This window comes from Camelus dromedarius, chromosome 24 (assembly GCF_036321535.1).
Source record: "Camelus dromedarius isolate mCamDro1 chromosome 24, mCamDro1.pat, whole genome shotgun sequence".
NCBI classification, from domain to species: domain Eukaryota; kingdom Metazoa; phylum Chordata; class Mammalia; order Artiodactyla; family Camelidae; genus Camelus; species Camelus dromedarius.
The window spans coordinates 14347625-14360238 of NC_087459.1; the positions used below are offsets into that span (position 1 = coordinate 14347625).

At 49.0% G+C, this 12614-nt stretch overlaps 1 protein-coding gene across 3 annotated transcripts in view; it reads left to right on the forward strand.

Moving 5' to 3' along the window:
• Positions 1 to 12614, forward strand: part of XYLT1 (xylosyltransferase 1) — a 292323-nt gene that overhangs the window by 200203 nt on the left and 79506 nt on the right. For all 3 annotated transcript variants that reach the window (XM_064478475.1, XM_064478477.1, XM_064478476.1), the window contains 2 exons: positions 10542 to 10714; positions 11686 to 11888. In XM_064478475.1, the coding sequence (XP_064334545.1) occupies positions 10542 to 10714; positions 11686 to 11888 (376 nt within the window). The remainder of the gene's footprint in view (positions 1 to 10541; positions 10715 to 11685; positions 11889 to 12614) is intronic.

The window sequence follows — 12614 nt, forward strand, 5'->3', positions numbered from 1 at the left end:
CGTGTGAACCATTAGAAGTTCCAGTGAGTTGGGCAAGGGCTCCAGGATCACCCCACTTGGGCTTAACAGCTGGCTTCCCCCTGTGAGCTGTATGACCAGATTTTGCCTGAGTTACAGCTTTTAGTCCTCACAGCATCCCTCAGAGATGAGGACTCATTGACAGATGAGAAAACAGAGGCACATAGCGGCCAAGAGGCCTGTGATAAGTGGTGGGTTCAGGATGCAGACCCAGGCTGGGCCCTACACGGGATGGCTGTGTTCAGTAGTGCAGGATGGAGTCCTCAAAAAAATAAGTAAATCAAAGTAGAGTTACCATATGATCCAGTGACTCCACTTCTGGGTGTAGACCCAAAAGAATTGAAAGCAGGGTCTCCAAGAGGTATCTAAACACCCATGTTCATAGCAGCTTTATTCACAAGAGCCAAAAGGTGGAAGTAATTCAGCCTTCCCCTGACAGGTGAATGGATACACAAAATGTGGTCTATCCATACCATGGAATATTATTCAGCCTTAAAAAGGAAGGAAATTCTGCCACATGCTTTAACATTCTGGTATATGAAAGGAACCACTTGCAAAAAGAACACGTATTATGTGATACCACTTTCATGAGGTCTCCAGCGTATTCAGATTCATAGAGACAAGAAGTAGAACGGTAGCCTCCTGGGCTGGGGTTGGGGAATGGGGAGTTATTGTTTAATGGATATAGAGTTTCCGTTTTGCAAGATGAACAGGTTCTGGAGGTGGATGGTGGTGATGGTTGCACAACAATGTGAATGTAGTTCACACTACTGAACTGTATGCTCAAAAATGATTAAGATGGTAAATTTTATGTCATGTGTATTTTACCACAATTTAAAGAAAAAAGAAATGCAGGATGCTTGGAAGGCCTGGGAGGGGCCGAGGGGCAGGAAGAGATAGGGAAGGGGGTCAGGGATGGCTTTGCAGAGAAAGGGTTGTTTCTCCTGAGCCCCGAAGTGGTGCTGGCCTGGCCAGCTTTATCCTTGGAACTTGTCGTCTCAGCTCCCCCTCTCTCGACTCTTCCATCCCTGCTGAAGAGCTCCCCTCACGGCTCATCGGGCCAGGTTGGTGGTGACCGTGACGGCACTGAGTTCACAGCAGCAGTCCTGATGTCAGAGAGGTGACCGGGCACTTGCCTGGCTCCTCCCAAGGAGGCCTGGGGCTCCTGTGTAAGGAGGAGCGGGGACCCACCCCCCAGCCAGCTCACTGGGTGAGTGGAGACCGTCCTGTGCCACAGCTCGGGCCTGAGTTTTCCACCTCAGCCTCCTGGGCCCTGAACGTGGATGGAGCTGTCTGGCTTAATCCATCAGTTCGATTCATTTACTCACCGAGGGCCCCTCCCTGGAGCCAGGGTGGAGGGACGGCATGCCAAGAGACATAAAACCTCTGCCTTGGCTCGTGGGGACCTGACAGCCATCAAGAAAGCCACCCTGACGTAGTGCGTGTATACAGCGGGTATTATCCAGCCGCAAGAAAGAAGGAAATGGGTGGAACTTGAGGGCATTATGATAAGTGACATAAGCCAGACAGAGAAAGACAAACCCTGCATGACATCACTAATAGGTAGACTCTTAAAAAAAAAAAAGTTAAACTTTTAGAAACAGAGAGTGGAAAAAGATCGCCAGAGATTAGGGGAAAGGTAGAGAGGGTGGCAAAGGATACAAGCTGTCAGCAATAAGATGAAGAAGGCCTAAGGACCTAATGGATGACATAGTGACGATAGTTGGTACCTGATATTGTATGACTAGAAGTTGCCAGGAGAGTAGAGCTTAAGGGTTCTCACCCCCAAAATAAATAAACAAGCAAATAAATAAGTGGTGGGTAAGTTGATTAACTAGACGCGGAGGAATCACTTCACAGTGTGCATGGATCTCAAATCACCGCAGTGTACACTTTAAGTAGCTTAAGTTTTATATGTCAATTACACATCCATAAAGCTGAAAACGGAAGGGAGGGAGGGAAGGAGGGAGGACCACAAACCAACCCTCTCTCAAAGGAGGGCAGTTTTCTATACAGTGATGAACTCCACAATCAGGTTAGCATCCCAGACCACAGAAATGTTATCTCCTGATCTGGCAGAATAGAACATGGTTTTGGAGTCTGGTGACCCGAGTGTTTGTCTCCGTGCTGGCACTCGCCAGAGAGGGTAACTTGTCATTAGTTACCTGGTACCTCTTAGCCTCAGAATCCTCCGTGGTGAGATGGGGGTTATAATCATGGTACCACCTCCTTAGACCTTGGGAAAATTAAGTGATGAAATCATGCATGCCTGGTGCTTAGGGCTGAGGATGCCCTAGACATCATTATTGTTCTGAAGTCTGTGGGACCAGGAAAAGGAAATGGCTTGCCCTGGGCCCCACAGCTGGTTCACAGCAGAAGCAGGATTTGGACCCAGACTTGTTGTGGGCCTCGGTATGCCGCCCAGTACCACCTTTTCTCAACCCCCTGAGAGGAGGGGCTTCTCTCAGGTTCTGATCACCAGAACTCTGAACTGAAATTCCCCAGTGGGAAAAAGGCCTCTTGGCCCAAGTCTGGCAAAGAACCTAGATCCTGTCAGACCTTCTCCTCCAATGACCTGAGTCCCGCTCCCTGCAGTGGGCTTGCTGCCAGTCTGAAACCGTGTCTCATCCACAAACATGAGTCACCGTGCTGCCCAGTGAGGTCAGGAATGGATTGCTCATCCCTCTTTATTTTTCAAAAATTTTGTTGTATTTTGGTAAGAACACTTGGCACAAGGTCCACCCTCTTAACGCACTTTTAAGTGCACAGTCCAGTCCTGTCGGCTGTGGACGTGACGTTGTACACAAATGTCTAGAGCTCGTTCACCTGGCCTGCCTGTAACTTTGTGCCCATCTCCCTGACCCCTCAGCCCCTGGCCATCACCTTTCGATTCTATGAATCAGACCGTGTTAGATATTAGGGTCCTACGAGCAGAATCACGCAGTATTTGTCTTTCTGTGGCTGATTTGTTTCACTCAGCACCGTGCCCTCTGCGTTTATCCACGTGGGAACACAACGTGTTGTAGCCGCAATGGAAAACAGTGTGGAGGATCCTCAAAAGGTCAAAACTAGAACTACCATATGACTAACTCCTCTATAGAGGATCAGAGAAGTGTCTTTCCGAAGCCCTGCGGTGATGAGCCAGAGCACGACCCAGTTCTGAGACGCAGAGCCCACTCCTCCCTGGCCGCAGGGAGCGGGGCGCACTCCTGACCCAAGCCCCATTTGCACACACCTCGTCTCCACCATTTCCCTTTCCAAGACCCAGCCACCCTTCTTATCTGGAACCAAGTCAGAAAGATCCCCTGGCAGCAGCCGAAGGAGGCCCTTTCAGCGTATAAATAGGGCTTTGTTGGTGGAATAACTATTCTGGTCAAGAAGCTCCTTCGTTTCGCATTTGCTATTCATTGTGATCTGAGGCGAGCGCTGGAGAGGTTAATTCTGGGTGTGGATGTTTATTTGCATGCAGTAGGCGCCAGTGTAGACACAGCTCTGGGAACCTGTGCGGCCTGGAGGTGGAACGCCAGAACCAACCGGGCCAGCCCTCTGGTTAAACCAGACTTGATCCTGATCATTGAGGATGAACAGCCAAATAGAAATGATGACAGTAACACTGATAGTGATGAGACTTACCATCTCTCTACTGAGCGGTTACTACACGCCAGGCCTGTGCTCAGTAATGGACATGAACGTCCACGTGAGGCAGACTCTGTGAGGCTGACATACCCATTTTACAGGTGAGAAAACTGAGGCTTGGAAAGGTGGCTTAACCGATCCAAGATCACGCTCTTAACCCCTGCACCTGCTTTCTCCTCCCCAGTCATATTCCTACAAGGTGCCACAAGCATGATCATCACCAACACCACGACATTTGTACAACACATTGACCCTTACAAAGTACCTTTATCTTCACCATCTCTTTGGAGCCCAAGGTTGGCATAATCCTTATTTGAGCCATGATGATAAAGAGAAATACACAACTTGAGTAACAGGCCCAGGGTGGCCTAGCCAGCTCCTTGGCAGAGCTCTCTCTGAGTCCCCATCCTTGGCCTCTGCACCTGCATGGCCAGAATATATTGATATTCTTCCCACAACCCCAGCTTTTCAACATTTGTCTGAAGTCATCTTCTCCTGCTGCCTCTAATCACTCTGACTCTTCCACTTATGTTCTGTTTTGTGTGATGAATTCATAGCCTTATTTTTAGGAGCTGGGCAGTGTTGGGTTTCAGCCTGTAAAGACACAAGACACACATAGCTCTGACCACGTGTCATTGTTATCTGTCCTGCAAGCTGAGAAAAAGTCAACTGACATGCTTCTTCTAGGAACAGTTTCCTCTTTGGGAGATGGGGACAGTTGACCAAGCATAGCGGTCCTGACAGGGCTCTGGCATCTCAGACTAGCCCTGTTCAGACTCAGCCACCTCCGAGCTGGGACTTCTCTGAGCTGCAGCTGCCTCAGTCGTATAATAGGAAGACAACAACTCTTTCTTGCAGAGGTTTGGATAGAAGTAAAAAAGAAAAAAAGTCATGCCCAGAAATTGCTTAACACACAATAGGCACTCAATAAACAACTGGTATTAGAATTATCAATAAGCATCCCCTTTATTGTTGTATTTTATTATGAAACTAATTTGTCTTACAAAACGCAGACAACACAGGAAAGTATAAAGAAGAAATGAAAACTGTCATGCCACCATCTGACCCTCTGTTAATATTTGGGTGCATGTCTTTTAAATTGTCATAGATTGCATGGCAGGACTTCTCTTTGGCTTGATATATTATAGACGGTGTTCTGAATCAACGAGTATTACTAAGACCCTTGGGTCGATTCCCATTTTGGACCATTATAAACACTATTGAAATGGAGGCCCCAGGACATTTGCATTTGCTATGCCAGCTACCCAGAATCCTCCTCCATCCCTGATAATTGCATGGCTCACTCCCTCAGTTCACTCAGAGCTTGTCCAAGTGGATCCACTTCACATCAGCCTGCGTCTGGCCACCATAGCCAAAACATCCTATCCCTTAACACGCTTAAATTTTTTTCTTCATCCCCTTTATCACTATTTGCAGCTGTATTGGCTATTTGCTTACTTTTTCATACTGACTTTCTACCCCACTAGCCTAGGCAGCACTGGGGAAAGGACTGTGTTGTGTCCACTGACAGGACTAGAGGAGATGCTGAATGAGTGACTAAATGAACAAAGAGCAGCCTATCCATGGAGACCTGCATGTTTGCCTTCTCCTTCCCCCAGGATAGATTCTTAGGAGCGGAGTTACTGGGTCAAGGGGCATGTGTATTGAACGCTGTGACACTTGTTGCCACATCCTCCCTGGCCGAGCCGTGCCAGCCCCCACTTCCCCCGGCAGGGTCGGGGAGAGCCCACTTCCCCAGTTCCTGCCCGTGCTGGGAACCTCGCCACAGCCCACTGAAGATCCCGGTGTAGGAGGCCGTGTGCTTCTCAGGACCGCAGTCCCGGAAGCGGTGGCCGGGGTGGTTTGTTGTCCTCTCCAGCCTCCTTGTGTCAGAGCAGCTTGCCGGAAAGGTCAATGCAGGAGCCAGGGGTGTGGAGCGAAAATAGAAAGCTGGTTATTGGCAGCGGGCAGAGGGCACCGTGCGGCTCAGCCACACCCACTCCCTGCTGCAACTTGGGCAGAAAACTCGCTCATTCATTCTCTTGTTCCTTCGGGAAAACACATCAGGGCCCTACTGTGTGCCGCCATGGGGAGCGTTGCCACTGTGGTTCTGGAGCCAGCTGGAGAATGTCCCGCCACCTTTGCTGGGTCCCCAGGCAAAGCCCTTAGCCCGCTGGGCTTAATCTTCTTCCTGCATCGCTGGGCTCACGGGTGGACGGGGCTGGTTGGGGGAGAGGGGAGGGCAGGTGTATGAGGGATGGAGGTAGACCCCGGAGAGGGGAAGGGGCCAGGCAGTGTCTCAGGCCTGGAGGAGATTCTGGTTCTGAGTCTGGAGTTTTTGTTGGCCTTTGTTTTTAAGGACAGCTGCAAAGTTCTGCGGTCGAGGGGGTCCAGCCTTTCCAGTGCGGCTCCCCACTTGCCCTGTCTCTCCTGACATGCTGTATGTGTCTGGTTATATGTATTGTCTCTATTTATATCTGTGTGTCTTTGACTTCCTCTGCGTTTCTGTGTCAGTCTCTCTGTGTGTTTCTCCCTGCATAGGTCAGGGAGCGGGAGGTCCTCCTGTCTGTCTGCAGGTCTCTCTGCTTTTCTCTCAGTATGTGTGTGGCCTCTCTGCATCCCTGTTTGTTCTCTCTCTCTCTCTCTGCCTCTCACCCCCATCTCCATCTCTCCCTCAGTCTCCTTTCTGTGGATATTTTTGTCTTCCCACCCACCCTTATCCTCAGAATAGCTGTGCTCCAGAAGAACTCTTGGGTTTTTATTCCCTCTTCACTTTGCTGCTCCCTAGACCGACTGTCTGACCCAAGGATGACTTTATACGATGTACGTCCGGGAGGCTCTGCAGCTGGAGTGACAGTGTTTGATTTCCCAGTGCTCCTTCCTCCCCCTTCTCCTTGAAGTGAACTGTCCATGTCTGTGTCTGTCTGTCTGTGAATCTGCCCTGCTTTCTAAAACCCTAGAGACGTTACAAAAAGCTTTTCTCAACATCAACACCCAAGTCCCTTTAGAGACCAGTGGTGTTCACTGCCCCTTATCTCCAGCTCTCCAGTGCAGCAGAGGGCAGGTGGAAGTCGCAGGGCTGAATTTGGGTTTTTATTTCTGCCTCTGTCCTCACTCACTGTGTGATCCTGGGGAAACGCACTGACCTCTCTGAGCGTCGACCATGACCGTGCATTCCTCCCAGAGCCAAGTAATGACCCACACAGAGCCCCTAGCACAGTGCTGGTGCACAGCAGGCACTCAGATGACGTCAGCTCCTCTGGACCAGAGCAGCCAGTCTCCAGAATGCCTTCATTCATCCACTCAGTCATTTAGCAACATGGCAAGTGACATCCATGGCTGGAGAACAAGGGCTGTCCCCAAAGGTCCCATAAGCTTCACTTGCTAGGAACTCCAGACCATTGTCACCCAGAGACCTTGGGCCAAGGGTGAGCAGTATTATCAGAGTGCCAGCAGGAGCCCTCCAGAGTGGACTTCCTATAACATACAGTGTCTGGACCATATTTAGACCTTTGCAAAATCACCCAGTGAAATCCTGGTAGAAAAAAGTGGCACACATAGCCATTGTTTTTAAAAGTCCTCTCTTTGTTTGATAAAGAGTCTCCAAAGGAGACAGAGAGGGTATAGCCAGCCTGGCAGAGACCAGTACGCTGCCCCTGGGCTGCAGTCGTGGGAAAAAGAATGTAAGTTTTTCTCTTATGTTACTATCTTTTTACTTTGGATTCATACGTTCCTAATTCATTCATAATCCACTTGTGAGAAAAGGCTCGTGTCCCATATGCCTTTGTGCTGCAGGCTTTGTCCAGGACTGACAAGTAGGAGGTTTTAAGGACTCGGGGATGGATTGTTATGGATGGATGGGTTGTTGTGTGAGTATTTAAAGGGACATGATCCTTCCAGGCACAGCTCTCACCTGTGATCACCAGGAAAGCCCAGTGTATTTGTGATTGGTTTGGAGAGAAGATTAGAGGTTGGTTAGAATAACACTCTGGTTGCTGCCCAGTCTGCCTTCAGCCAGAAGCAAGATGATAATTACCTCCAGGCTCGCAGCTACTGATTGAACAGCCAAGGAGCCAAAGACATCAGGACCCATCAGAAAAGCGCGTGGCGAAATGGGCTCAGAAGCTTTCGGCTAAATTCTCTAAGGTCCCTTCAATCCCTGGCAGGCAGATTTTTCACTCCTTCCTCACCCTCCAAGAGCACACTTCTATCCTAATGCAATTGAGTTCGTCTTCTGTTTTTCCCAGTTGGCTGAGAGCAACTCAGAGGCAATGGTTCCCCCCCCCCCCAAATTTTATTTTTCCAGTACCGAGCATAGTACTTGGCTGTGTAGTAGAGGCTAACTTAATATTGCATGGATCAGTGAGGTGATGGTTGGTTGGAAGAATGGACACATGGATGATTTGCTTTGAGGATAATGGCTGAGGGGATGGATGAATGGATGGATGGTTGTTTTTTTTGGATGATAGGCCACTGAATGCTTTGCTAGGTAGGTAGTTGAATGGTTTGCTGGATGGGTGGTTGAATTTGGATGGATAGTTGGTTATGGATGGATGGATGGATGAATGAAAAAATGTAACCTTATTGGCCACCTAGAGACAGCCTCCCAGAGGATACAGGAATCCTCCCTGCAGTGCCTCTAACAGTGCATGCGAGTCTACCTACGATAACTAACTTGCAAGGTGCTTCATCAACTAAGCAGAGTTGTTATCAACTTCCAAATTCTGGTATGGTAATGTAGTATGTATTAGTGGTTAAGGGCATAGGCTTTGGAAACAGACCTGGGTTTGAATCTCAGCTTAATTAAAGCAGTTGTGACCTTAAACAAATAAATCCCTTGGCCTCTCTAAGCTGTGATTTCCTCAATTGCAAAATGAAGCTAAAAGCACTACCTTGCAGGGGTGTTACGAGGATTAAATGAAGTAATTAATGGTAAGGGCTGCTCAGTGCTCAGTAAGCGGTATTGTCATTGTTATGGTACCGAGCCAGAACGTACCCTCCCATAACTTCTGTTTTCACCAAAGCCCAGATGTGTGCCAGATATTGTGATAGTGTTGGGTATTCAGTGAGAAACATTCTGAAATAGTCCCTCATCTTCTGGAGTTTATCTTCTGGTGGGGTGTTCAGGCAATAAACAAGTAAACAATTTCAGATGCTGTTAAATGCTATGCAGAAAATTGAAGTAGATCGACGTGGAAGTGATGTGGCTGGTTGAGGGGCAGGTGGCCTTATTTCGTGTCAACTAATGACAAGAAGATGTAGCTATGCAAAGATCTAGGTAGAGGATGCCCCAGGTAGCAGGAAGAGCCAGTGCAAAGGTCCCCAGGCAGAAGAGAGCTTGCTCAAGGTAAAGAACAAGGCCAGGGGGGCGAGGCAGATAGTAGGGGTGATCAGGGCACAGCAGTCTGTGGTCGTATCTGCTGGAGGCGGATGCCGCCGGCTGTGAAGGCTGTGCCGTGTGACGTGAGCATAACCCATGTTCTTCTCCTTCTGTCCCCTGGGACAGCACGAAGGAGGCTCGCTCATTTGGCAGCCCTCCAGCTTCCTGATGACAGCTGACAGGCTCCCAGTCTCTGGACCTCCAGGCTAAGCAGTCCTGATTCTCAGCTTTCCCTGTTGCTGTCCGGGGACCCCTGCAGCTGCCACCCTGACAATATTCTGGGCTTCCTAAACCTAGAACCCCACAAGAAATCAGGTTAGCCCCAAAGGAAATCCACCCCAAGAAAGCCAGGAGATTTCTAGTTGGGATTGTAATGAACTGAACCAGTAAGCCGTGTTTCTCCCCGAAACCTTGCTTCTGGAGCGTTTGCAGGGGACAGAAGGGGAAAAGGAGTCTTTGAGGCTGGGATAAAAGCCACCTTAAAAGATGTCTGGAACCATTTATCCAGGAGCATCTGGTGTAGAATCAGGGCTTACAAAGAAAAATAAACTGTGACGGTCACTAATCTCCACCCGGGCTGATCCAGGAGCTCGGGCGAGGTCGTGAGGATCTGGACTTGCTCCATCACCCAGCAAGGCTTTTTTCCTCTGTGGCTTTCCTCTCCGTGGGGGGACCAGAGAGCTCTGAGAATCTTCCAGTTTCATAGATTCCGAACCTCTCTCATCTAGTAGCTCCCAACAAAAGTCTGGAGTTCTGCCTTCTTGGCTGAAGAGCTTGGTTAGGTCTGAACCATACCTACTGCGGCCAGGGACAGACAGTGTCCTGATTGGCCGAGCCTGAGCTCTGTGACCACCCCTGAAACTGACAATAGAGAGAGGCCCTCCCCTTCCACACAGACTGGCAGTGGAGGACATCCAGTCCAAAATATTGGATGGTAACTTTCCCGCTATGCAAGGTGGGTAAGCTCTAAAGATCTGCTGTACAACATTGTGCTTATTAATCCACAGCACTATCCTGTACGCTTAGAAAGTGTTAAAAGGGTAGGTCTTGTTATCTGTTCTTACAGCAGTTTTTTTTTTAAACGGATGCTGTCAGAAGGGGAAGGGAGAATGGATTCTGTGCAGGCAGGAACAGCACATGTATCTTATGTTTCCCAACTTGAAATTAACTGCTCCTTCCTCTGTGGCTCAGAGATACATCTCTCACATCTCTCATCTCCTCCTGCCTTGGTCAGTAAGTTTCATGTGTGTCCATGTCTCCATCAGTTTTTTTGAAGCTCACTGGGGATGGAAACCGTGTCTTAAGCTCTTCAGGGTCCCCAACTCCTGCTGTACCAGGACAGTGTAAGGGTCCAGGACATGCCTGGTTAAGTTGAATGAGGTTTCAGGGCCCAATGTGACTACTGTGCCCCTCAAACAGTCCCCAGGAAGAAACATCAGAGAAATACCACCCCTCCCCAAGGATAGCCGAGCTCACCCCACCTCTGTGGTCTCTCTGGTTTCCCCAGGCAAAGCCAACAAGAATGTTCAGTGGGACGAGGACTCGGTGGAGTACATGCTAGCCAACCCGGTGAGAATCGCCTTCGTCCTGGTGGTCCACGGCCGCGCCTCCCGGCAGCTGCAGCGCATGTTCAAGGCCATCTACCACAAGGACCACTTCTACTACATCCACGTGGACAAGGTGAGGACCGCCCTGGTCAGGTCGCCCCACGCTGGCCTTTCTCTGAGGGTCTGTCTGCCCCCTCCAAGCTGGCCTCCCTTGCAGGGAAGCCTTGCAGGCTGAACAGGTGCCTCCCCTCAGAGCATCTGGTCTTGAAGTGATGTGTGTGTGTGTTGATTTCAAAGTTCCCAGCTGGGACTTGAGGCTTTCTCCATAAATATTGTCATTTGTACCTCTTTTCCTCACTGTCACACTGTCCAGTTCGGTGCCTGCCACTCTGTGAGGATAGCTCACCCAGGGCTCACTTTTTCCGTAAGAGGCCAGAGAGTAAGTATTTTAGACTTTGTGGGCCATACACTCTTGTCATGGCTACTCAGCTCTGGCTTGAGTAAGTAAAGTCGCCATATATATATATATATATATACACACATAAATGAATGTGTGTGACTATGTTCCAATAAAACTTTATTTACAAAAAACCTGCAGCAGGCTTGCTGACCCCGAGCCATCTTGTCCGAGAGGCTTCTGTCGGTCTGTTGATGTGACGTGACTATGTCTTTAGTCAAGAAAGTAAAGAGGATGCTGATCCAAAAAGTCTGCGGGCCTGTGAGAGGGTAATGGAGACATTCCACCCCTCGAAATGCTCATCAGGTTTAGAGTCAGCCATATTTCTTAGCGTGTCATCCTCAGACCATGTGCATCCGTCTTGTATACAAATGCAGGCTCCCAGGTACCAGCCTATACCAAGTGAACCAGGAGCTCAGAGGCGGGGCCGGGGACTCTGCATTTCATATAGCTATAAAGTAATACTTAAAAAAAAACAAAGATTCGAATAGCGATGCAGAGAGACACCCCAGGCCTGAACCGGTTACTTGGCCAAGTTCAGCAGCCGTGTTCCCTAGACGGGAAGGGACAGAGTGGGGGCAAGGGGAAAGGACTTGTCTGGGTGTTTTCTGGGTTGCTGAATGTCACCCTTTCTCTCCTGGGACAAGCGCTCTGATTATCTGCACCGGCAAGTGCTCCAGTTCGCCAGGCAGTACAGCAATGTCCGTGTCACCCCCTGGAGGATGGCCACCATCTGGGGGGGTGCCAGCCTCCTGTCCACGTACCTGCAGAGCATGCGGGACCTCCTGGAGATGACCGACTGGCCCTGGGACTTCTTCATCAACCTCAGCGCAGCCGACTACCCCATCAGGTAAGGCGGCCCCGGCCCCAGGCCAGCCTGCTCTGCAGTCCCCTCCCTCCCACCTTCCCTGTCCCAGCTGGGAGGCCAGAGGCAGAAGCAGCTTGCCTCCTGTCCAGAGATGGCTTCCTGCCTCTGTGGAGAGCTCACGCACTGTCTCCGTGAGCTCTCTCTCCACGGGCTCCACGCCAGGCCTGAGAGTCACGTGTGTGTTGGTTCATTCATTCACTCATTCAATAGAGATGTCTTGAGTACAGTTTTCCTAGCTCTGTTAGAGAACACACTGAAAAGACCGAAATCCCTGACCACAAGCTGCTGCCATTCAAGTAGCGGAGACAGACAACAAAGTCAATTAGTAAACTGGTACATCAGAAAAATGTACGAAAACGAATATATGTGTGTATACGCATGACTGGGACACTGTGCTGTACCCCAGAAACTGACACACTGTAATTGACTGTACTTCAATTAAAAAAAATAAATTTTAAAAATTAATAAAAGGAAAACAAAGCAGAGAGTAGAAGCAGGGGAGAGTTGAAAATTTTTCTTATTGAAGTATAGTTAATTTATAACATTGTGTTAGATTCAGGTGATTCAGTTATACACATATATGTATATATCTATGTTCTTTTTTCAATTCTTTTTCATTATGGTTTATTGCAAGATATTAAGTATAGTTCCCAGTGTTCTATAGTAAATCCTTGTTGTTTAGCTATTTTATATATAGTTGTGTGCATA